Source organism: Necator americanus, chromosome III (assembly GCF_031761385.1).
Source record: "Necator americanus strain Aroian chromosome III, whole genome shotgun sequence".
Lineage (NCBI taxonomy): Eukaryota > Metazoa > Nematoda > Chromadorea > Rhabditida > Ancylostomatidae > Necator > Necator americanus.
The window spans coordinates 36008096-36034260 of record NC_087373.1 but is presented as its reverse complement, the minus strand read 5'-3'; the positions used below and the strand labels follow the sequence as shown (position 1 = coordinate 36034260).

Genomic DNA, 26165 nt, shown 5'->3' with positions numbered 1-26165 from the left:
GTGATTTTGTGAGGTTAGCAAGGAGGAGAAAAGGGATTGATACTTGATAAATCCCTTTGTAAGACTCTAATTAAACACTACTTTAAATTAAACATAACTAGTTATTTTTAGGTTTTTATTCAGTCATTCTCTTATTTTTCTTATTTCTATCCGAAATAACATACATAAGTATGTAGTCAAAGTACGCCTCGCCACAACCAACCGATGGGTCATTTCCAATTATTCTACTATTTTATTTTCCTCAAATTTTTTTCCAGTTTAAAATTACTCATCCTTAAGCGGTAAGCAAAGAAAAAAGGAAAAAGAAAAGTTAGGAAGCGAAAGTAAAACCAATCTCATACTTTCAACTCATTTTATAGTATAATTTTTAGCACAAAAAAGAGATTACAGCTTTTCATTTGTTTATTTGCGAACTTATTGTAATTATTATTATTATTATTATTATTATTATTATTATTATTATTCGTTTATTTTCCTACTTATTGTCTTATACTACTTAGTCGTTAATTGAATCAATATAAAAATTTTTGCAAATAAAAGTAGATAATGTTCTTCCTGGATGAGATGATGTTCAGTAAAAATGCCATTGATTTCATCTTTTTTAAGTTATTTGAAAATAAGTTGAAAATATCCAACTCGTACCTTTCCAACACCGTTAAGTCATGATTTCAAGGAAATGAAAAAACTCTGGATATTCAGAGTGTGGCTATTTTTCCTTTTTTATTCTCTTCTACTTGAAAATCATGCTAGTTGAAGCCCCATCCAGTCCTTAGAAAGAGAAATGATGGATTAATGATACAGAAATTGGGATTTCATTAGTCGTTTGTCTTCTAACGATGCAGAAATGGATAGAAAAATTCAGCAATAACTTCTAAGAGATAAAAGCAGTAAAAGTATTTTCTAGGAGTGGAGTTAATGAAGGATGAAGATAAAGAAATGGAAAAAACAGGTGTAGGTATAAAGGAAGCAGAGAAAAAAGGAGCGGTTAGGTAATAAATGATCCATAGGATTCAAAAGAAAGATACTGAGACGAGGATGACTAATCAATAACGACGGGATTTCGGTGAATTTTTTTCTTCCAAAGAACGCACACTTCCAGACACTAAATTGAATAAGTTGTTTCGCGATGCGCCGGCCAGCTGCTCGGGTGTTCGTTCGTGGCAGCGCATCTATTTCATAACAATTCGACGATTTCTTCGTTTTTTCTTCATCGATCGATCGCTACTAATTCATTGATTAGTTGTGTTGACCAATTAGAGCACTGTTCGATTAAGTTTGGGTTTCAGGAGTTTTATTTACTGTAGCTGAATTCAAACTAAAGAAAAACTTTAAAATCTGGCTTAACAAACTAAATTTTTTTGAGTGAAGAATGCAGTGATAAATATGAAAACGAATAAAACTTTATTAAATAATACTACTGTAAAAATCGAGTTTTTCTCAACTACGACATTTTTAAGTGGTATTTGGATATTTGGTTATTCACCTATTGTATAAATAATAATATTAAAAATTTAATCGATAACAGAAGAGAATAGTACCAATATCAATATTTGACCCTTTTTACACCCATAGAGACTTAAAATATTCATAGAATATCTCTATGGCAGCTTCAGCTCCTCTTTAAAATATATAAATCCCCGCACTCGATCAATAATTGATTTTTCTTTTTTTCTTTCCGTTGCTTCGACTATTGGTTCCTTTTTCGGTGTACGAACATTTGTTTACACAGCTGTGACATTCGGCGGTATGATTTTTCGTGATATTTGGTTTAGAATATATTATCAATATTTACAAAGTAGTATTGATCGATCTCGGCTGAAATACGGTACTGTCGGTCAACATATTGGGTTTGTTGGATTTCTGTCTTCTTTCGGCCTCTGTAGTACTGTACTGAGAGAAATTATTGATTGGTAAAGACACAATAGAAACGATAAGGTTGCCACTACTTAGCTACATTTACGTTAAATTTTTGCTTCTGATCACTTTTCAATTATCGATTTTTGGCCTTCGAAAACTCCTGGAACTCAAAAAAAAACCTCGAGTCGAGTTTTTCTCCGCGAAATCCATTTGTAGGTACCGGTTTTAGTTGCACTTCAACTTCTGATCTTTGTATTTTAACCTTTCAAAAAGCATTTCATGTTCCTTATGGACCTAGAATTTTTTGTCACATCATCGTCCACAATCCACGACTTTTTTTGTTGAATTTCAACTAATTCAAACGCTCGAAAATCATCCAGAGTCTCCACGCCTAAAAATTACTTACACTCAGCTTTATCCTAAACATTGGCACAGCTTTTATCCACCATAATCATGTCTCTAATTATTCTGGATTATCGACAACATCTGTTGCCATAGAAGCCCATCCTGAACGTAGAATTGACACGTTAATCCTGCGCGGAATCACGAGAGAATCGTTGCAGGGTTTCAAGTGATCGCTGGGAATAAACACATACACACTCAGCAAAGATTAGAAGCCAATCCTACCTGGGGCGTGGTCTCGAAACGAAAAGAATTTGTTTGAAAAGGCGGCAAATGTATTTAAAAGGTTTAACAAATTTTTACTTCGAATCTACCAACGTTTTGGCGTTTTTTCTTGGAAGAAAAGCCAGAAAAATCTTTTTCTCTGGCGTTTAAGGATTTGCTATCTACTGAGTGACGAGTTTTTTTTTTTGCGATTTGGAGATGATTTTTGCTTCTTGCTGGAAATTTTTTCCTTAAGAAGGGAAATGTGAATAAAGTGATGTTTTGAGTTTTAAAAAGAAAACTGAAAATTTTGCTTCCGATAAATTTTATTTTTTGAGGATAAATTTCCGAATTTTCTGCATAAACTAAAAATTTCTGTGGATGTTTTTCTTCAAACTTCGATGAGTCTTGAATTAAAAGAATAATTTTATCTTTATGTTCAGCTGCTTGTTTGTTTGTTTATTCAATTATTTATATGGTGGATTATGGGAAGGAAAAGGTGAATTTAGTTATACACTTTTATACTTTTGTATTTTCCCAAAGAATACTGGTGAAAAGGGCCCTGTATGACTTACGGTAACAGTAATAACAAGTAACAAACAGAACAGAACAGTAACACTCGTGTAGGTAGAAGAGTCTACATGTCCCTTTTCAAGAAAAAAAAATTTTCCTTTTTTTATGATAGGAGGTTTTATTTTTCTCTTTTTTTTTTGCAAGGTGTTCTTTCATTCACTATCTATGATTATTATAGTAGTTCTGCACCTATAATTGATCTACACCTGTAGATTTATTGAGTTGTGGTTTTTTTTTTTTCACGCTACCTTAACACCAGCAAATTGATCTTTTTCATGTTTATTCAGCTGTACGGGAAACATAAACGGAAATAAAAGAGAAATTGAATAAAATATCAAATTTAGCATTAAAGAGAAAGTAAGCAAATAAGTGCATATCCAGTCATTCCTCTCCTTTTTTTTAAATTCATCCTCAAAATAAAAGAACGAGAAAGGAAATGTATACAAGTTGTAATTTATTAAATAGTTATTATTAATTTTTTTCTCCAAAAATTATTGTTGGGACAGGTGTAGCTGTTAATTATTATCATTAAATTATTAAATTGTTACTAAAAAAAATCAAATTTTAAACTGTGAATTGTGTAAATTGAAAGAGTGAATAAGCAGAACATAGAAACAGAACTCAGAGACGACTAAATTTTTTGAGAGACCTGAGGAAGAGCTTAAAAAATCTATGCTTTATTTTTCCATAGATCGTTGCATAGAATTTATAATGATCTCTGTTCTAATTTTATTGAGAAGTTCTCTAATTTTTCCACGTCTTCGATCGTGTAGATCAAATCTCTTTTGTTTAAAATTTCACTATAAAAGAATCGTTCCGTTTAACCTCTGATGACCTTAACGATCTATTATGTTAGCCATAATTATTGCTGGATCTACCCTCGGTGACGATGAGGATGTGGTTTACGTGTGCGTGTATGTGTGTGTGCAGGTGTTCACACTCACCGTCTGCCTGCACATTTTGTCCAACAACAGCCTCCTGGCTTTTCGCGTTGAGGTCAGCCAGCCATCGTGAGACCACCTGTGCTCGTTTTCTGGCATCATTGTTCGGATGGATCCATTTTCTGTCGGGATCGCATTGTTTGTTCTTTTTTTTTATCGTGTCGACCTTTAGGAATTATTTGTATTATTCATAATAGGTTGAGCTTGTTTGGGAGGTGGTGGTGGTGGTGGTAGCTTCCAAAAGCTCCCACAGGATTCTTATCGGTCATCCGGAAGTGGACGAGGTTGTACTGCGCTCGGAGAGAGGAGGAGGAAACGAGTAGGATGAATCCATCCATGTCATGCTTAGATTCAGATCAGTTCCGTCTTCTACGTCAGCAACATGGCCTGAGGACTGCGGTGACCTAAGCCTAATTGAGCCTAATTCAATTAAGTAGGTCAATATCTGCTGTGTAGCTAATTTTAGGACGTTGCTAAATGAGTTGAGGTCAACGCGCGTTGGATTCAGGCGGCAGCTGAGATCACTGAACCGTCGTTAATTAGCGATTTGTTAATTACCACTTCCGACTAAGGAGAGGCCGACTGTCAACGCATTAACGATCGATATTTCTTGGACATTTGCATTCTTGCATTCTTCTAGGCCCGCGAAAGGCGTTATTAGAGCTGATTCGCCCAGAATCCATGAAGTTCCCTACGATCTACCTGGGGAAGTTAAGGAGGAGGAGGAAAACTTCCTGTGGTTCGACGTTGTGATCGTTCTTCTGTGGCAATTTTGCGCAACCCATCCGGGATCCGGCGTCGCCTTCTTCTTCCCGTCCCCGTTGTCCACACGCCTCAAATGCCTTAATGACCTTACATCGATCCATTGTGACTAGAGAGCAGCTCTTATATCCACACAAACACATGCATCAACCATATGGTAATGTCTTTTATGACACCACGTATAATAGCTTATGATCTTACGGTTTTATGAGGATTTTTCATACGTTGCATGCTTTCTGTAAGTGTTTTCTAAATGTCGTTATTTATTTATTTGTTTATTTATTTTTACCTATTCCCAAAAAAAAAGAAAGCAAAGAAATACACTTATATGAATGAGTATTGCTACAATAATCGAATTTCTCTTATTTATTATTATTTATCTATTACTTTTTATTATTTATCTATTTAATTAGATATATATCTTATTTATTAGCCAGGTACTGGAAATTCTTGGATTTATCCTTACACTAACACCTACACTAACATTCACTTTCTTTTTCCTTCTCTTTCTTTTTCATTCTTCCCCTCTTTTTTTCAACAGTATTCCTTCGTTCTTCTTCTTTTTTTTCCGCTTGTTGTGTTGTTTATATGTTTATCATGTTTTTTTATCGTATATGTTATATCCGTGCGTCATCACGGAGTGAACATCCACGTTCCTACATGGATCTTTGTGAACTGATCCCGCCCATTTTCATCTATGCCCCGGTCATTCGTAACGCGACGTTCTCGAGTTGTTCCAACAAAATTTCAATCTTATACTTCATTTATATATTATTATGTATTATATTTTTTTTATTCATGTATTATTATATATTCATATTTTCTAATTATTTCATGATTTCGTCCTTTCATTCTCATTCCTTGTTGTTGTGACAGTTTTTCAAAGGATTTTTTCAAACAGATCGTATCCTAAATGTGAACCAAATCAAGTGAATAAAAAAATATTTTTTGAAAAAACCCATCTTTCAAACATTTTTTAAGGTTATCAGCGAAAACGTGTTCTTTTCTCGAATTTGACTTCAGTGTTTCATTATTGTCAGTTTAATAGCTAATTTTATTTCAATTAATATTATGCGGTACGGTTAAAAATTATCATTAATTATATTATATCAACTTATTTTTACCATGGACATCTATTTTTCTGTATATATTTCCTTATATATCATTTTTTTTGTTATTATATTATTTTTCATTTTTATTTGTTTATTCTTTATTTTCATTTATTTTAATTTTTATTATTATATTATTTTTCTGTGTATGAATGGAGCTTTTCTCCACCTCCGTTCTCACATACTTTTCCTTGAATAAATCCGAATGGTTCATAAATCCGGATGTAAACGTTTGATGAACGTTACGTTCTCGGAGAAGTGAAGGAAATGTGAAACCTACACTACGGCGGCACTTTTGATTCATCTCACCCGAAAAATGTCCAGACATCCGCGAAAAGAAAAGTTGTAAATCTTCCGTAATTTTCAAATCAGTTTTATCAAATTTGATTAAAGGATACTTTAGACGTTTTTTTTTTCAGAATTACTGGATAGCACTTTACTGAGAACTTACTAATTTTACTGAACAACCTTCGATTGTTAGTCAACGTTGAATTCATATGTTCTTTGAGATGATTCATCGTTGATGAGAAACCTGTTGGTTAATTATCCTTCGATTTATCAGTGTGGAGAAAATTGTGATGCCTGGACGACGAGACAGCACGAGGGATGATTACTTCCATCACATTTATCACTGGGGAGCGCTTCCTTTCCGCCTCTCGATTCCCAGTACATGGGTTCTCGGATGACTCGGGCGACCTTATATAGGCAGACGGATGCGCTGCTCATCTTACATCTTAGCCAACTGCTAGTTTTTCCTGTCTTATTCCAAATTAAGGCAATTACTACGCAACTACAACGACACCTTAAAATCCTTTATTTCCTCAGTAAATAATAAATTCTTCAGTAAATAAGTTTGACTCTTAAACTAGATTTTTATCAGAAAAAACTAACAAAAATAAGGGATTTTTAGAAAATGGTTTTGAATTTTCAGATAACGGTTTTTTTTGTGTTAATGATTAATTACTTTTGATTTGATTACTTAAGTTTGATTGATTGATTTAATTTACTTGATGATTAATAATTGATTTTTTAATATCATGAAATTGATATATACGATTATATACGGATAAAAAACTTTGATAATTTCCTTGAAATATACTCCTAAAATATAGTGAAAAAGCTCTTCAAAATTAGTGGTTAAATTTCATTTTTTTTTTGAAAAGTTTTTCCGCAGATTAATCACTTTCTAATTTCTAATTCTATTATTTTATTCTATATTTATTATATCTACTTTATTATTCTGTATTTCTAATAATTCTACTAATTTTATCCTCATGGCGATGCTCTTAATTCGAAACTAGTTGTTAAATTTGACTTTTTCCCGTCAATTAAGTTTTTCTGACTGTAGTGGTTTTTTTCAAAAGTAAAATTTATATCTAATAAATTTGTAGAAGTACAATTTTAAGGAATTGCTGTACTTTTTCCTTATTCTATAGGATTTATAGACATAAGAACACTTGCTTCTTCAGGAATACATCCCCAACGTTACATCCAAAGGGAAACGAATAACGTTCATCGAATCTTCTTCTTTCCTCCATTCATTTCTTTTCCCATCATTCTCTTTTTATTATCAAACCCATTAATTGTGTAAACAACGTTGCTAATTTGATACAGTATCCTTACATTTTTCTTTTCGTTTGAAGTCATCCGACGAATCTTAACCTGGACATACATCTGGATCAACGCATCAAAACATTTCAAATGTAATTGTTTTGCGGGGAGGGGGGAAAAAGTGTACATCGTCGTCTTATGCAATTATATTCTACTGATTTCTGGAAGGAAATTACTTGTGACATTTCATACGTATATATATAAAGAACTGGATGAGAGTTAGGATGGTATTTTTTCGGCAAAAAAACAGGTGAATGCGTTTGTTTTCATTACATCGTTCAACCTACTTTAAAAGCTATAAAAAAATTGGAATTCGAGTTGGTTACGGCGATTATAGTCTAGATAGTCTCCGTATGTATGTCTATGTGGCGCCACCGTATCCTGTAAATTATCAGGAACTCATTCCCCGTTCCGATTATGTATGTACATATGCTGTCGCTTCAAATCGCTTACCGTTCCCCGTGTCTGACATATGGGCCCCGCGATATTGTTATTTCTGGAAAATTTGGCCAAAGTTCCCCGTTTTTTAGTAGCAGACTGCTGTCAAAGTTCTTCTTTTTGGAACTATTGTGAAAAATAAAATCATTAATAATGATAAATAAAAAATAATCAATCAGAAACAAATGAAAATCCCAGGAAATAATGCGATTTTTTTCGACAAACTGAATCAAAATCTTTGTTTTTTTTATTTTTTGGATCCACATATTTTTATATGTATGACATTATGTTGCTTTGTTTTGTTTGTACTATTACTTATATGGTTAGTAAGGTTACTTTTTATATGTTTTTGTTGTTATATTAATATTTTATGTATTTTATTTACATAATTTTTGTTCTATGCCAGTGATCTAATCGTCACTGTCACTATCGATTACCGCGTCTATCGTCTGACGGACTTATTTTCAGTTTTAGATCTATAAAATGGATTTTTTTTTTGTTTTTAACAAAAATTGATTTTAGCGCAAAAAAAACACCAGCAAATGAATGTTCAAACAGACTAATTTTACTTCATAATAATATAATTCGTATAATTTAGTCGAAATTTTAGTGAATTGTCTTCCTTTTTTGTTTTTTTTTTGTTTTTGTTTACGACCGACCTATGATTTATGTTTTTAAATAGAACAATAAAGACTATTCTCCAGGAACGTAAATAATTCGCGTCTGGAAGCTGCATGAATATTTTTGCTTTGGAATTGCGGAATTTATGCAAACTTTTTGGGTTTTTTCTCCTCCTTCCTTGTAAATCCTCTCAAATTCCCTCAAATTCCTCAAATCAAATCCTATACACGCCATACGAAGTAATGTCTTTGTAGGGCATACACATAAATCCATTAGAATCCGGCTACATCATACGTAGCGTCCAGTTTCATTTGCTATACGCGGAACTTCTTTCTAATTGCCCGACCTCATTTTTATGTTCGGTTTCCTAATAACGTATGTTATACATATGACCAGTTAGTGTTTGATGTATTGGTTTGATTCCTAACTTTTCTTTTCGTTCAAGATTTTTCTCTTCCAGGAGAGAGAGACCATGAGAGCTTTTATCCAGGTTTATCAAAGGTGCTTTTCAGATTCCTTGCAGTCAGGGAAATTCTTTTAAAATGCTTAAAAATATACTTTGATTGAGTGATACTCTAACCACTAGCGCTTGTGTTTGCACGTGCGACAGCGTCGCATCCACATTAACCCAGAAAATTCTGTCACGCGCACGCGGACGCGCGCTGCGGTCCACTGAACAAACATAAGTGCCCATATCTACACGCATGACTCTAGTACTCAAAAAAAAGAAGAAAAAATTGAAATGAGAATGAAACCTACTAAATCTTACTTATTATTGTTTGTATTTACATCAATTTTTTTGAAATAAGTAATTAAGATTGAGGTCTCAATTGGAATTGAGTAATTTCTACACATATAAGAGATCTGTCAATAGCTCTCCGATCCGAAAAAGAAAAATCCGAAATTTCAAAGCCATCACTCCGTACCGCAGGTGTTTAGGCGTGTTTTACAGCACAAGTTGGTGTCCTTTAAAGACGTTTCCGTTTTTTCCTGCGCTTTTTTTTTTGGGAATTCGATTTTAAAATCAGCATATTCGACAAACAGAGTCGACAGAAACTCTACGATGCCCATCATCTTTGAGGCTACAGTACTATTGCTATGGATTACTGTAGCGATATACTAATCTTGTCCTGTGGTCTATATATATGTGGAAAATATAATTGATGATGTCATTACAGCATACGCAGGGCGGCGTCCGGAACGGACACACGATTTAATTATTCGGACCAATATGATGGTCTCATATTGTTAAGAATTAAGAAAGGACGATGCCGACGTCTTCTCCTAATATTGATTAGGTTATATGGTAGGAATCTCGTTGTGGTGTGTACATATGTTCTGGACGACATAATTATCGCGATTGTCTTCTGGAGTTTGAAATCCACTGATTTTCAAGGGAATAAAACCAATAAAATGAGTTTGTTTTGAAGAAAAAAAAACATTTTGTCGGAGGATGAGGAAATCTCGATTGTCTTCTGGAGCATTGTAAGGAGAATTTGAATTTCTATTCAAAAGTTTGGAATTCTTTAATTTTCAGGGGAATAAAACCAATAAAACGAGTTTGTTTTGAAGAAAAAAAAACATTTTGTTCGGAGGATAAAGAAATAAATCATTTTTGATGTCGTGCAAATTATGAATTGCTCAGATTTTCTTTTCTGGCAAAAAAAAAGGTTGAAATTAGAATGACACCTACTACATTTATTCCATCATTGCTTTCATGCACAAATTTTTTGGAATAAGGAAATTTTTTCGGCTAAAAAATTGCTTGATTTTGCTGACAGTAAAATCCGTTTACTACTAGTTACGGATTGGTCAAAACCACGTTATGCCCGACATTCAGCTCTTCAACTTTTCTTGGATTTTTTCGCATTCGGATTTTTTTTTGTTGTGGCACGTTTTCAAACGAATCTTCGAACGTTCGAACGAGGGAAAACCACGTCCATTTTTCTATTTTTTTCTGTTATGTTTTTCTAATTTTCTTTCTTTTGTAGAGGGAGGAGAATTTTTTTGCGTGAAAGGGGAGGGGGGAAACAGAGTGAACAAGACGAAGGCGATTTTCAGTCCACGTTATAGGGCTGGAATGGTCCTAGAGAGATTACTCAGCTTTGTACTCGTCGTAGTCCCAATAAGGAGGACGATGCGTGGTCCTCTGCTGGTTGGCATGGAGCCAACAACAAATCTCCTTTTGTCTCGTATCTCTGCGTCTCTTCCGAATCACAACGCAGTGCTCTTCTACTCGACTATGATTACTATTAATAGGCTGTCAATTTATGCCTAAAGCTACGACGAGAATCAATTGTGAGGTGTGGGTTGAGGGTTAATGGTGAGGTAGTTGAGCTGAGCGAGCAAGTGCTCTCCAATTACTCATGCATGGCTTGAGGTGAGATGATAAGCTACGCTTGAGTAAGTTAATATGAGGTAAAGGTAGAGAGAGGTAGAGGTAGGTAGGTGAGTAACAACGCTAGCTAAGCACCGATCGATAATCTTAAGGACTCTCCGCTTATTACAGGGAATTTTGGGATAGTTAACGACAACGGAGGCGACGATGTCGTTAAGGAATTGCTTTGTCTCTTTCTCTCTCTCTCCCTCTGACTTTTTTCCTTCCTTTTTTCCTCTCAATTTTCTTAATAAACTCCGCCTACTGATGCCGGCCATTGTTCGCCCACATATCATTTATTCTCGTTTTTTTCCCTCTCTGTACCGTGGTTACAGACAGCGTCAACCTCATTCAACGAAACATTCCAGTAATCCTTAAATTCTTCCCGTTGATGGTAGATTCAAACCAGTATTGCTTTTATTACCACATTAAAAGTTCCGCATTTAAGGAGTCGTGTTCGGTCATAAAATACGGATCTTTTTCGTTTCTCATTTCTTGAATCCTACCTCTGTCGGTCTTCATATTTCAGTTTTTATGCACCACAAACCTTTTTTTCTTATTTCTAACTTAAGTTCTGGATCCTTTGCGGGAACCGCTTTCGATCAATTCTTTCCTCATCAGCAATTACCTCATTCAATTTTCGAGTGTACAATAGGACACACATGCAAATTTATTAAATTACATATATTCACATCGATAGAATGATGTGATTTTTTCCCCAATTTTTTCTCCATTTTTTCCTTCCCAGAAATTTTCAGCCCCTTAAATCCCATTCTATCGGTATCGTGGAAACCCGTTTGATTGCATTCAAGATGTACTAATATAAAAGTGCTCATTAGCGGCTAAGAGATCATTTTCACTAAAGAATGCGTTGGCGTTTAGTTTTGTTCTTCATTTTTCTTTTTTTTTTCGGAAAAAGACCATCCAGAGACTGTAAATCATGTCTGACAATAGTTTTCTTTGTTGCTCAGATTTCTTTCCTTACAGTAATTCCAGACAAAAAAATTCCCTACAGTAATTTTAGACAAAAAAAAACGAAATTATAATTTTAGTTCTTCTCTACTGTTATCTTTCTCTTGCCTTCGTTTTAAATTTTCACTTATTTCGCTGAGGTAGAAGAAATTTATTCTCTGGATCCCTAAATATTGTATAAGGTACTAAAGTTACTATATAGTGTCTGTGAGTTAATGTCTTTAGTTTTTATAGTGACATATTGTTGTATTTTTGACTTTTTAGAATTTTCTTTCTATTTTCAAGATAATTTTAATAAGTTTTGATAATATAATCATGGAATTAACAAGATTATGTAGTTCTTTTCTTTTTTTTATATATTTCCTCTTTATAAAAAAAAATCTGTCCAGATCGGCGTTTGTGTATTATTTGCTCATCAGTTATCAATTATTTACTCACTTCTTACTAATTTATTTACTCACTTATTATTTATTTATTTACTCGCATATGTACGTAGTCTAAAAGTGCGTAAGAGAGAAGAAAACAATTTTTGTGTCATGTGTGAAGCAGGATTTCTGCAAATAAAAAATAGAGTCTCTTAAACTTTGACCACCTCCAAATAATAATAGTCAAATACATATTTTTGTTAACGATTTCTTGTTATTTATCGATTTTTGATTTGTTTATTTACGTATATTTCCTTAATTATTTACTCACTTATTATTTATTTATTTACTCACATATGTACGTATTCTAAAGGTCCACAAAAGAGATGAAAACAATATTTATATCCTGATCCATTTATTATCCCGGATATTTCGGTGATCCACTATGTTGTCATGGATTCCATAGAATTCCATGTTGACCTCTCGCTTTCGCTAACCGGAGCAAAGTGTCGAATTTCTTCACACGGATTCACTTTGTGAAATTCTCGGCGCACGTCTGAATGTGGCGTGGATATCCTCCGATTCCTTTTTCACAGATCCTGTTCTTTTTTTTTCGTGATTTCCGAAAATCGAACTTTAGCTTAGAGCTATAAATCCATGATTGCTGTTTTTTTTTGTTCTGGGAACCTCACTCAATGATTCATTCGATGACTTGTTCAATGAGGCGGTCTCGTCCCAGTTTTGGCGGTGATTTCAAAGAAATACAGTTCTGACAAATAAGATTACTCATTTCGGGTGTGTGATAAGTGTTATCAGTCGGAAAGGGATTTTTTTTCTGGAACCCGGTCATATGTGGTGTGTGTGTCTGCCTAAACTTTATAAGAATAAGTAAAACGATTGCACTACTTCATTTTACTGTATTTTTGTTGTAATTGAAACCTTGCCTTTGTTACCAGTTCCTATAGCCACCATTAAATTCACTAACCTTAACCACACTAACCCTTACCGTAATCATCAGCGAATTTACCCTGAATGGGAATTATTAACGAATTCCTCTACTTCACAGATCTCTAGTGACTCCATTTTAGTCATCTTGTTTAGGTCCCACATGAAAAATTTAGCAAAATTGCTAATTTTTCCAAAGAAAAAATCTCAGGATCAACTTTACCTTGGATTTGTTTACTTATTTGTTTGTTTATTTATTTATTCAATCCTAAATACGAGGTTACTATGAGGTTCTGGATAACCTCTTGAACATTTCTATGTTTATATTGCCTGATTCCTTAGCGTTCATCCTTGTTTATTTATACGAAGGGAAATTTGTAGCAATGGATTATGGGTACAGAGAGAACGCATCGGCATAAACGAAATGCGTCACAGTAAACAGGTCATTTCATAAACAATTTTATTTTATTTTTTTTTGTAATAATTTAAATTTGATTCAGGATACATTTACATTTTTATTAAATACTATCATTTATTTGCATCCTTTCCTGCATTTTATTTTCTTATCATCTAGCCAGATTTTTTCCTTATTCACTCATTTATTTGTTTGTTTACCTATTTATTTATGTGATTATTTTTCTGTTTGTTTTAGTTCAGCTGTACAAATGCAATGTCCTGAGGGGCAAAATAAAGGCACAAAAAACTGTCTGGGGTTATTTACTGCTATTGTTATTATTTCCATTATTAATATTATTACTATTATTATTGTTATTATTATTAATTATTATTATTATTATTATTGCTTGTGGAATCTCCGTAATTTCTGTGTAATTTCACGAAATCACCGCTTTGAGGGGATTTTATGTGTTTTTTTCACTCATCCAGCATAATTATCCTATTTTGAGGAAATATGTGCGGACAACCGGCTCTTGCTTTCTCCGCCGTAAATCAGAGGCTTTAGGAAGACAAAAATGTCTGGAATTTTACCGGAGAAAACTGAAATTGTCGAAAACTGGTTTGATTAAAGGATGATTAGTGGTCTTGGAATTTCTAGAAATTAGTATCACAAGAAATATCTTTTCTCCTTCTTTTCTTCTCCTTTTTTTTCGAAAAAGACATGTAGGATTTTCACAGAGAAATGGTGAACAATCTGGAATTTTCCTTGTCCAAATCTATCCGTAATCCGTAAACGGAAGCGTACAGGATAGGTGATGTGCCCAGCCAATCCAATATTTAATATCGATATTCTCCTGCCTTCGGTAAATGAACCCAATAATCAACGAGGTTAATCATAAGGTTGCCGAGGACGGGACGGCTGTGCCAAGCACTGAAAGCCTCCGTAAGCTGCCGCAGATGTTCATACAGTTCAGGTGGCGGATCCGCAGCATCCTCCGAGCTTATTAACAATCGGATATTATTAGTAATTTCAGTTCCACCACCCATGCCGTATGCCGAAGATTTTCTGGAATTTTCCAAAATTTTTAGCGGACTAACGTCCGTCAATCATTAATTGTTAATTTTAGCTAGAATTTCAAGAAATTTAGACCTTGCCCTGTATTTTTTCCCATGATTTTTATCGGCACCATATTCTAGGATATATGTATGTCTCAATTACGGACCAATCCATAGTTTGTTTATGTAACCTTGGCCGAGTATGAGTTGTCCGTGAACTTTCGCATACTTGAGAACATGGACCTCATTTGTGTGTTGTTCAATTGTATACAGTCTGGTTCAGTCCATACACCTCTAATATTTTTCACTTGTTCTCCATTTATTTTTCATTAATTTTTATTTATTTTTATTTCCACTTTTTTTTCAAAATGAAGTCATGACAAACTTTTGCTGTTTAGCGATCTAATTATGTGCTGCGATAGCGTGAGGGTTTAAGGGTGGGGGTTGACCTGAAGGTCCATGTTATCCGTTTCTTTTTTTCCGACCAAATATAATAGATAATAATATATCAAATAAATCTGTACGAATAAATTAAACTTAAAAAAAAAATAGCTACGCTTGCAGTCCGTCGTGCCACCCATGATTGACTGAATTCATTCTGTTGTGATTGGTCAGAATATTATTTATTATTATTATTATTATTATTATTTACACTAATCATAGAGCTAGATTTGCAAAGAAAAATGCAAATTTCGAAAAGATAAGTGCTGTGGAACGCTTATAGCTTTAAGGAGTCTTCAATCTACGAAGAAAATAAGCTTTTTCCTCTTTTTTTTAGATTTTCCGGAATCTACAACAAGTGACAGTACAGTTACGAGTTACAAGTTCTCTTGTTGTAGATTCCGGAAAAACAGCCGTAGATTTCAGAAACATTTCTGTCTCAGCAGACTCTAAGGCAAAGGGAATTCCATTAGAAAGAGCATTTAAAAAAAGTTAAATCGTTTTTTTTTTCTTTCAAGGAACAAATATACTTAACGGAAAAACAATCGTTATGGATCAGTAGGTAAGGTTTCAAAATTGTGATATAACTTGGAAATTATTTGCAAAACTATCGAAGCGTTTCCTTTTCTTTTCTCTTTTTTTCTTCCATTTCATTTCATTTCCGCCGCACATGACCTTGCCAATATGAAGGACGTACATGCTTTAGCAAACAAAACTATTCATTTTCCTCTTCCTAGGTCGTCCGGGTGAAATTTCGGAGGTTTAAATAGAGTAAATTGAAACTTCTTTAAAATTGAATATCCTGGTTTCAATTACTTCCGTTTTAATTACTATTACTTTAATTACTTATTATTCTTGTCATTATTAGAAATTAAATTAGTAAAAATTAAATTAATTATTGTTATTTGTTACTATTTTCAGAATTATTATTACCCTTATTTTAAGTTTTTTTCTTTTGTATTATGTTATTCTACTTTGTTTTTGCCTAAGGGCTATTATATTTGCTATTATAAAATAATTATGGGGTTATTAAGTTGTTGGTATTATTTTATTCATTAATACAATTTTTTTAAAGGATTTTTGTTATTTATAGTAATAGTAACAATAATAATAGTAACGATAATAATAATGATAATAGTAACAGTAGTAATATAATAGTATTAGTTAATATTAATAGTAATAATAGTAATAATAATAGTAATAATAACAATAATAATAATAACTATAATAATAGTGAATTAGACTTACAAATGTGTAGTCTCTGTAAGTTCGCTGACCTAATTTCCCTCAAATTGCACATCTATTATCTTCAATTTACACCTCTTCTTCTCTTCCTATTCTCTGGTTTTTTTTCCTCTGGATATTCTTTAAGGAAATAATCCATAAATTAGTGGATAAATTTGTAGAAAAAAAATGCGCTAATTAGTTGATTAATCGATCAACTAAGACTTATCTTTTTTTCTCATGTTACAACCTACTTTTCTTTTGGCGTTTCATGGAAAAATCCATTAGTCACAATGCTATTCTCGTCTAGACCCGTTTAACCTTATTTATTTATTTTTTATTACTTCATTTTAAAAGGTTTTATGAGGATGAACTATTTATCTTATTTATTTGATTTTTCTTAATTTGTTATCTTTGATTACCCTACGTTATTAGGTGACCTCAATAAAAAGTGTGAACTCACCTACCGCAGCTAACGTTGCTGGCGGTTGTTCCCGCCCCCATGACTTCCCACCGCTGATATGAGATCTGGATCTATGCAGATATAGTTTGCGCAGCCTTTTCCTGAGATTCCTTTTTGAAGTGCCGACACTGGAGTTATTTTGTGTCGATGATCAGATATTGATTGAAGATCAATCCAAGAGCTGCAATAAGTATGTACATAAATAGACGAGATAAATGAGTAAATTTTAATATTGATAGTATAATAAAATAAAAATTTACATAGATACTAGGTAGATATTTATTACGTAGATAAATAATATAATTTCACTTCATTATTCTGAGATTTACTTATCTATTTAACTTTTTTATATATTTGTCTCATTTTCTTAACAGTAAATAATCTTGACTTCTGTTTTTGTTTTTTTTTGTTATTTTTTTATTTTTGATTTTTGTTTCTTATTTACGGGTTTGTTATTCATAACTATTTATCTTAATAATATATGGTCTTAGTAAGAAAAAAACAATTAAAAGAACAATAATCGTACCTTCGGTTTTATTCTGTGCTTTATAGTTTTTTTTGTAACCAGATCGATTCTTCCCCCCCCCCCCCCCCTATTTTTCATTTTTTTTCACACAAACAAAGGATAGTGTCTCCCATTAATCAATCTGTTTGGGATGCGCCACCACGTTCACTTCAATCCAGAATCGCCTGAGGTTTACGAACGTGTAACTGGCCCGCACAATGACTTACGGGGGTTAGCCGATGTGTCAGGTCAGTGTTTTTATCCTCCCAGACAAGTCCGGTACCAATTTATCGACCCTGGAGAGATGAAGGGTTTGGTGAGCACTACGGCGGATTCGAACCTCCGATCGATTGTGCAGAAAGCGGAACCTCTAACCGATTGTGCCACACCTGCCCCATTCCTTAAAGGCATCACCCCAAGAAACTGACGTGATATGGATTTCCGATGGTCAGAACTATAAGGGGTCGTAGATTGCAGAAACGGGTGGGACCCCACTCATTGAACCTTCCTACCAACTGCGCTACACCCCCAACCTTTTACACCTTTATAATCCATTTGAACAAATATTGATCCTCTTCGCACAACTTAATACAATTTCAATGCAAATAAAGCTCAACGCACGGGTCCCATATTAGTCATCGCGCATCGTTCTCCGTAAGTGACGACGGCGGCGACGACGACGACAACGATGACGATCATATGCAAATCTCATGTATCGACAGCATCCCGTAACCCGATTATACCTGTGTATGTATGAACCGTTGGCTACGTTGATGTACATACATGCGATACACGACGCGTATCGTTTGACATGCTCGTATTTTCCGTCAGACATTGGTTTACAGGTATACCTCTCTACCGATTCCTTTTTTCCTTTTTCTGGATTAATTTGAACTTTGGAAAATTCCTACAAAAATAATTGCTTTCGAAATTACCATCACCATGAAATTAGGAAACCAGGCTCTGAGATAATCGTTCCTTGAGGGTGAGTACGAATCCGCTAGTCACGGTTCACGGGTTGAACTGTTTTTAAATTTCCTCCAGCGTTTCCACCTCTTTTTTCTTTTTCTTTTCCTTTTTAATTATTTTTATTATACTTACCCAATATTCTTTTTTTATGCAGACCATAAACATAAAGTTTTGTTTGTAGTTTGATCTTTGATCTCATTCTTCCTGGAAATTTGCTTGCAATTTTTCAAATTTTGATTTCTTCTATGCTAAGCAAGAAGATTTATCCGCTCGCTTAGATCCTAGACGGTATTGAGGTACTATCTAGAATGAAATAAATAAAGCACAAAAAAGAAAGAAAATTCATATTTATTTACTAGTTTATTTATCTACTGCAGTGATCCAGAAGATTCAGAAGCAGATCCCTGAAAGTTAGGGTCCAGAAAAAAAAAGTCTTATTCGTGGCAAAATGCAGAGAACACTAGAATAGTAATTATAAACGTCATAAATAATAATTATTATGGTAATTATTAATCTTTAAACATTTTGATTTCTCTCAGTCTATCCAAATAGACTTACGTGTTGCTTTTTTCCATGCACCTAACAGATGCGTTGCATATTCGATCAATTTTGTGAGAAAAACGAAAAAAAACGAGGTGCTAAGTGTTTGGCTGACAGCTGACTAGTGCATAAAACTTATGGATCGTTGCATATTGCAATGGTCCATGACTACCGGGCATTTATTCTTGTTTTTTTCATGGAGAAATATCCTTGAGTAGTAGTAGATTTCTGTAGCAATCACATCTGTAGCGGTTGAAATATCTAACGACGACTATGGGCGGGGCTTGCAGTTGAACCCACGGACCAGGAATGTTTTTGTGTCAGTCGACTTTTATCTCACCTGTTTGATCGATTGCAGCTGTTCTGCTTAATTGACCACATTAATTTCTCGGCACTTTTTTTCAAATAAAATCTTGAGGTTTCTCTCGTATCGTTTGGATCGGCGCTGGATTTCCCTGAACTTCATCAAGTTTTCATCACAAATTCTCTTCGTTTTTGAAATATACAATATTTGTAGTTTTGCGATGTTAAATAATTCTCATCCGCACATCTGAATCCGTATAATTTTCAGTCTCAGCGCAAAATAAAATGAGACGAGCTCGACCGAAATCTTACGTGCTGGCCACGTCCACCAGTTTACCGGAAACGGAGCATCCGATGTCATTCAGTCATGATGACAGCAGGTATCGGTTTCTCGTACGAATATCGATCGCGTTTGTCATTTTCAGCTTCAGCACAGCACATATGCCGTCTTTTTTGTTGTCATCCGAACTTACTTAGCATAAGTTCTGTTCAGAGAGTTGTCCTCGCTCGGATCATTGTCCTCAATCGATAGGACATCTCGTACCAACAACCAAGCGCAACATAATACGCATGGACATCGAATGCAAAAATTTATCTCATTATTTAGCCATCAGGTATGTTTCACTATAGTTTGATCCTAGAAAGAATACCGTAACCCTGCCACCACGTACACATTTTTCAGAATTCACCAGTGAAACTACGAGCGAAACGATCGCGTACCTCGCTTCCCACATCACGTACTCCACTGCCGGATACGGTACTACGAGCAAGTAAACTCGTACGACAAGGATGGGTACGCCATCAGGTTAGTGTGCGTGTGTGTGTGTTAAGAAGGTCCTAGCTCTCGCTGACAGTAAATTGGGATAAATTTGGTACGAGTTTTCAGGAACTTGCCTTGGGCAAGACCGGTAAACGACGACATTGGGAAGAATGCTATGCGGTACTGTTTGACCAAAGCCTCTATCTATGTCCAAATGAACCTCGTTCGACGACTGCGGAGAATACTGGCGAAAAAGTGCGACAGAACCTACAATTTTTTTCGCTCCAGGACCAACACATGTTTTCATTGCTTTTTTTTCTAGTTAATTCATTTGCCTCCATGTGCCCGAGTGGATGTACATTCATCGATTATCGATATCGCCTATGAATGGTTGGCGATGAGCCGTACAAAGCACGTGATTCGTTTGGTGACACAAACAAGAACTGAACATCTGTTCGAATTGGATAGGTGGGTGGCTATTGATTTTATTGATTTTTCTAAATAAATGAGTAGTAAAATCCTACAATGTGTTAATGGTACTGAAACAACTCACTCTTGTCTCGTATTTCACCTTATACGCGAGGATCGTTAACTGCGCGCAATTTTGCAACTTGCTCCGCCTACCACATCGGGATCAATGGGCGGGGATTGGGTCCTGCCGCGAAATGTTCAACCAAAAGTACTCAATATAAGGGTCCCATCAATAGAAAATTTTCGATTTGATTGTAATCTTATTGGAAAAAAAGCATCTCTTTAAGCAGGTTGAAGTAATATAAATAAAAGTAACCTTTTTTGAAGTAAATGTTAAAAGAAGAACCAGGGTGTTAAAATAAGTGTAGTTCCACACCTTTCTATAATTTATTTTTCCACAATTTTTTTTTCAAATGTTTCATTCGGTCCCTTAATTGTATCAGTCAAATGTAAAAAAATAAAAATAAAAATAAAAATAAAAATAAATGTGTCTCGAAGAATCTTACCATTTCTTTGCAAGTATTTCTAATGTCTTCCCTTGAAATTGTAAGTTTCTTTTTCCATCCACAGCACAAAAGCAAAGACTCCACATTTTCTTTTGGATTCTTGTGGATTTCTTATGGATCTTTCCATAAGAAATTTCTATTTCCTCATCTCCTAAGGCACGGTATCAGCATCCGCTGCCTTGTTTTCTTTCCTTGGTCCCTCTGGTCGCTCCCGCACCGCTCGACTTCCTGTCCGAGTTGTCATTGATCTCCTTCTTCTTGTCAACGATGGCGGTGTGTCGACGATGCGATGTTGAAGGTCACCTGTTGTCTACGTGTTGTGAATTTACGAACTAATTACCTACGGTTAGACCCCGCTCATTCATCGCTCTTTCATCGCTGTGCGCTCAGCTGGGGTCCTCGATGAAAGCGCTCGCACCTCCTCAACCGCCCACCACCGCTCTTCACCTCATCGGCAACAATTACCGAGTAATCGACATTTCAAGTGTCGACCACGTCGCGATCGCCGCGCCCTTCTCAAAATGAGACATTGCGAGGAAAATAGCGATAGATATGGAGTATCCAGAATAGGTCCCGAAGAAATTTCGAGGATAAGACCACGAAAAATGAGAGCATTTTGCTGTTTGATGTGGGTGGATGCCAATGAACATCTGGTTTCCTCATGCTTTGAATGCAAAACTCTTACAAATAAACAAATAACAACATACAGAATATCATAAACACCCAAATTTCTTCAAAAAATCTAATCGGATCATAATTAAAAGCTTTACAAAACGGAATCGTACATTGGAACTAACCTTGGTTTTCTTGCTTGTCTTCTTTTATGCACCTTTTTTTCGCTTTTTTCCTGTAATTTGGCACGCGGTTGAGCGTACCAAATAAACAAATAAATAAATAAATAAAGACTGAATTTGCGATCAACCGAGAGATTAGCACATTTCTATGCGGAGAGATTCAGATTAATCGAACTCTCCTTAACTCTGACTGCGTCCTTGGTTAGGACTGAGTTGCTTTTTTTACCAGCTTTTGTTTATTTGTTTGTTGTTCGGAGACGTTTATATGGAGCATAATAATTTGAAAAAAAAAACAACATCAGAAAGTTACGGAAATGTTTCAAGTCTTATTCAAGAAACAATACAGTTACAGTCACTCATGGTACCTATGTCCACCTGGACGACCGCGACACGCGTTCGATGGAATTCGCGGAGGGGTGGAGGGTATCAGTCATGGATACCACAGACGCACACGGTCGTCGGGGCAAATTTGGCTGTTGTTTTTCAAAAACATGAAAGAGTTTGTAAACAAAAAATACAAAACAAACATTCTCATTACAAGCATAATATAATAATATAGCCTTATTACCATAATATGATAAATAATTATCCACCATGACACCCTATAGGGTTTAGGTTTATAGAGTCTTTTGCAGCCTTCTTATTGAGTAAATTAAAAAAAAAAACTTTTCCCACAACTTTGTAGTTTATACTCCCCCGTTATCTGACCACCACTGTAAGGGAGTGCTCGGGAAGCGTTACGGTCGCGTCATGGCTGGATTTGATGGCTCCAATCGAGGGGAAACAAATGAAGCAGACGTTGAAGTAGAAAATTAAAAAGAAATTGAAGATTCAAAAATTAATGTTCCATCCGGAGTTTATCGTTTTTCTAAAGAGATGGGGAATTTCCCTACATTTCTCGGCCTAGAAAATTCTTCTTTTAGGGACATACTCAAAATACCTAATTACACCTAAGTTCTATTTTGTGTTTTTTTTCCTCAAACATCCTTTGCGAAATGTGCTAAGGAATTTTGAAAAGAGTAAAAAATTTAAGAAAGAAAATTTGCATTATGCTGACCAATAGTAGCCTTCAACTTCGTTCCCTTATCGATTTATCGATTTTCAGCGAAGCTGACATGCTATCATGGATTGCCACATTACAATCATGTGCCGAAGGTACGATGTCACCACAATTGCACAGCTCTTGTTCGGTTCGTTCATGTATTTTTTTCTTTTCGATTTTTTTTTCTTCATAATTTTTCTTCGACAGTTTTTTTCGGAATATCTCGCCGTCCCGATGTCTATTCCACCTTTTCTTTCTGGAAATAGTAATGGAGTCTTATGAACTCCTTAGGCAATCAATATGTATGTGAAGTATGAAAAGCTGGGCAAACTGTATCCTGCCATCCCTCGATCCATATACGATCTTTTTTTTCTCATTTCCTCATTCCTCCTCTTCCTTTTCACTCATTTCATTTTAGTTGCTTTCCTTGAAATTTACATGCGTTCTTCATTCGCTATAAAAGCGAATCGGCGTCAATTATTAAAATTTTTGCAGAAATATTTTCAGCGCGGCCCACATTCCTTTTCAAGTCATTCCTTTACTTTTTTCCTCCTTCTCTTCTCTTCCAATTTTTTTTTCTCCTAGAGCAAGTGCAGGAAACAATGTTTATTCGCTGTTGGAACACGCTTCCTTGCTTCCATTAGCCTTTTAGATGTCCAGATTCGTTCTCTTACGTTCATATCCTAACTTTTTTCCTTTATTTTCATGAATATGGCTATTTAGACATGTTAGCCGTAGGAAATTTTATTCGTAGGAATTTCTACACCTAGCTTTTCCTTTTGATTTTAATTCATTTTCACTGAAGCACTCAACGTTCTTCTGCAAATTGTGAAAAGATTTTTCCTGACCACAAATTGGTTAGAATCCTCCTGAAACGTTCTGAAAAAGCCAGCGAGAATGACAAAATAGATAGTTTATTAAGCAGCTCAGAAAAAAATATTTTATAGTATAGTTTATTTTAGAAGTACTGAAATGAGGTAAAAATTAAATAATTCCTGGATGATTTAGTCATAATTTTTGTAGTAATTTTATGTACATATGATAATATAGCGTATCAATATCAATATATTTCTTTATTATCCTCGATTTTTTTCATATAAAACAATTTTTGTTGGATTAAGCGAAAAATTCTCCAAAAAGAAAAGAATCCTAACCAGATTCATTAACTGCAGCCATCGTAATCCACGGCAGTTACAGTTTCCGTGTCCTTTAACATTCCGTTTCGGTTGTGTCCGAGTTCATGTTGTTGTAAAATTATTATTTAAAAAATTAAAAGATAAATAATAGAAAAATCAAATTAAATTAAAAACTATTTAAAATTAACTGGAAACAAATGGAAACAGAAAGAACCGTAATGCAGCAAAACAAGCAAGAATCCTTAAAAATTCCTATTTCTACAGTATTTTTGCTTGATTTCCTCTATTGTTTAGTGTATGAAAAATTTTGTTTTTTTTTTTAATTTTGTGAATTTTAACTGTTTTATAACACTGACTCCTTGATTTGATTTTTCAATTATGAAGATTTTTAAAATTATCTCATCCTCTTCAAAGTTGTTCTAATTTTGATCCATAGAAATGTTTTTGAAGTCATTTTGCTCCCGAAAAATTTGGACCACAATTCTGTAGGTCGTGATTTCTATACCTAACATTCATAAGCTCTCTAGCTAACGATATTTTTTTAAAATTATCATTAATTGTGTTTCTTATTATTTTATCATTGACGTTTAGGAATGGATTTGACCGCACCTTTTTATTTCCACGAAAATTGTTCCAATTCTCCAAAATTTTGTTTCCCGACCCCCGTTTCTCATCCACATGCTGAAGAAAATTCCTGGAGAATAAACTCTGGCCCACTTCTAAGCACTTTCTGTTTTTTTTTCTCCACCGAACCAACATCTGCTCACGATTTTAGTGCAGTGTTATTGTCAAATGGTTCGCTTACTTATATCCGACGTTCATCTTAATCCACAGGGCTGAGAGGATCATTTGCCTAAGCAGACTCACCATCTGTATTGTACTTTCAGTCCAGGAAATTCTTTGAGAATTCTAGAAATTTCTGTGGATTCTGTGGTTGGATGCGAAGGAATGTTGAAGAAATATGCAACTTATATGTTTTTTTTATTGCTGTGTACTTTAATGATACTCCACCACATCCTTGTACTTTCGATCGATATGTGCGGGAGAATTGCTAGTGCTCGGGATAAATTTTCTCTGTGGATTGATTCGAAACCCGGGAATTGACTTATTTGAGGAGTTGCCCTGCAGTGAGGCTAGCGGACGATTCCTTCTTCGTTTAGGAAATAGAGATTCGGAGACCCGAGGCGACAGCGGCGGCGGATGGGTGCTCGGCTGCCCGGCTGGCCTGCAGGCGGCCGGCCGACATTGCTGCCTCCTCAGCAGTCCTAATATAATTGCCGCAGACTGACTGATGATTGCGTGTTATTTTGTCTTCCTCCTCCTCCTCCTCCTAATCCTCCTTCTCCTCTTTCTCCTTCTCCTTCTCCTCTTTCTCCTCCTCGTCGTCCTCCTCATCAACATTGTCGTCCTTTCATTCCGCGCTTCGTTCTTCCAGTAGTTCTTCTTCTAGTAGATTGTATTCGCCAGGAGAATCGTACAAGCCATGCTTACGTCGTGAAAATGATCCTGAACCAAAATTTCCCGTCGTCGTCGTCATCGTCGTAGACGAATGTTTGTCGAACGAAAATCGTCTACGAAGAAACGAGGAGGATGACAAGACTAACGAGGAGCGAGCCTTAATTTCCGCTACTCACTTGATTTACTCGCCGCCTGCTACGCATCCTCCTCCTCTCCTCGCTTTTCTGCACACACACACTGTGGGGCGTGACCGGAGGGGAGAGTTCCTCCCCCCTCAACGCTCCGCCCTAATGAGGTTACCCGCATGACCCGAGCGATACCCACGATACATATATACGTATAGACATGCAAATTCCTATTGAAGAATCATGCTAGAATAGGAAAAGCTGTGGATGTTAGAAATTTACGGAAAATTTCTACGAGATGGATTTCCTGCACAAAATACGAGAGTTCCACAAGTCATTTTTTTTTCTTTAAAAAAGGAATACTGAATTCTATTTCTATGCCAGGATTTGGACGATTTTTTTTTCTGGATTTATTCCTTACATTTGCTTCAAAGCAGTTTGTGAAAAGTAGCTTTTTTTGAACAATTAAAAAAAATAGAAAAGTAATTCTTTCTGCACAATTATTTTATAGCCTTTCTAGCTGTGCAAAACGAAAAAAAAATCCAGCGCAATTTTCTTAATCCAACCCTTAGAAGAAAAAAAGAATGCAAGAACAGTTTCAGTTTTTGTTTTGAGTTCTATAACCTTTTCCTCTTCTTGTTTTTTTTTCGACCTTTTTTTCTACGTTTCTAATGGATTTTTAAGGTCCTTAAATGAATATTATTATCATCTGTTAGAATCTTTTTGAGAAAGAATTTTTCCTCTGATTGTTTTCTTTCCCCATGACAGAAATTCCCTGATTTTTGTGATTTTTCTCACC

The 26165-nt window shown here is 35.0% G+C and overlaps 1 protein-coding gene across 3 annotated transcripts in view; it reads left to right on the top strand.

Moving 5' to 3' along the window:
* RB195_012054 (uncharacterized protein) overlaps window positions 1-26165 on the top strand; it is a gene marked incomplete at both ends in the record, with an annotated part of 91703 nt that overhangs the window by 39984 nt on the left and 25554 nt on the right. For all 3 annotated transcript variants that reach the window (XM_064193733.1, XM_064193732.1, XM_064193731.1), the window contains 6 exons: window positions 19343-19454; window positions 19568-19688; window positions 19757-19879; window positions 19961-20089; window positions 20157-20302; window positions 22711-22795. In XM_064193733.1, coding sequence (XP_064051314.1) covers window positions 19343-19454; window positions 19568-19688; window positions 19757-19879; window positions 19961-20089; window positions 20157-20302; window positions 22711-22795 — 716 coding nt within the window. The remainder of the gene's footprint in view (window positions 1-19342; window positions 19455-19567; window positions 19689-19756; window positions 19880-19960; window positions 20090-20156; window positions 20303-22710; window positions 22796-26165) is intronic.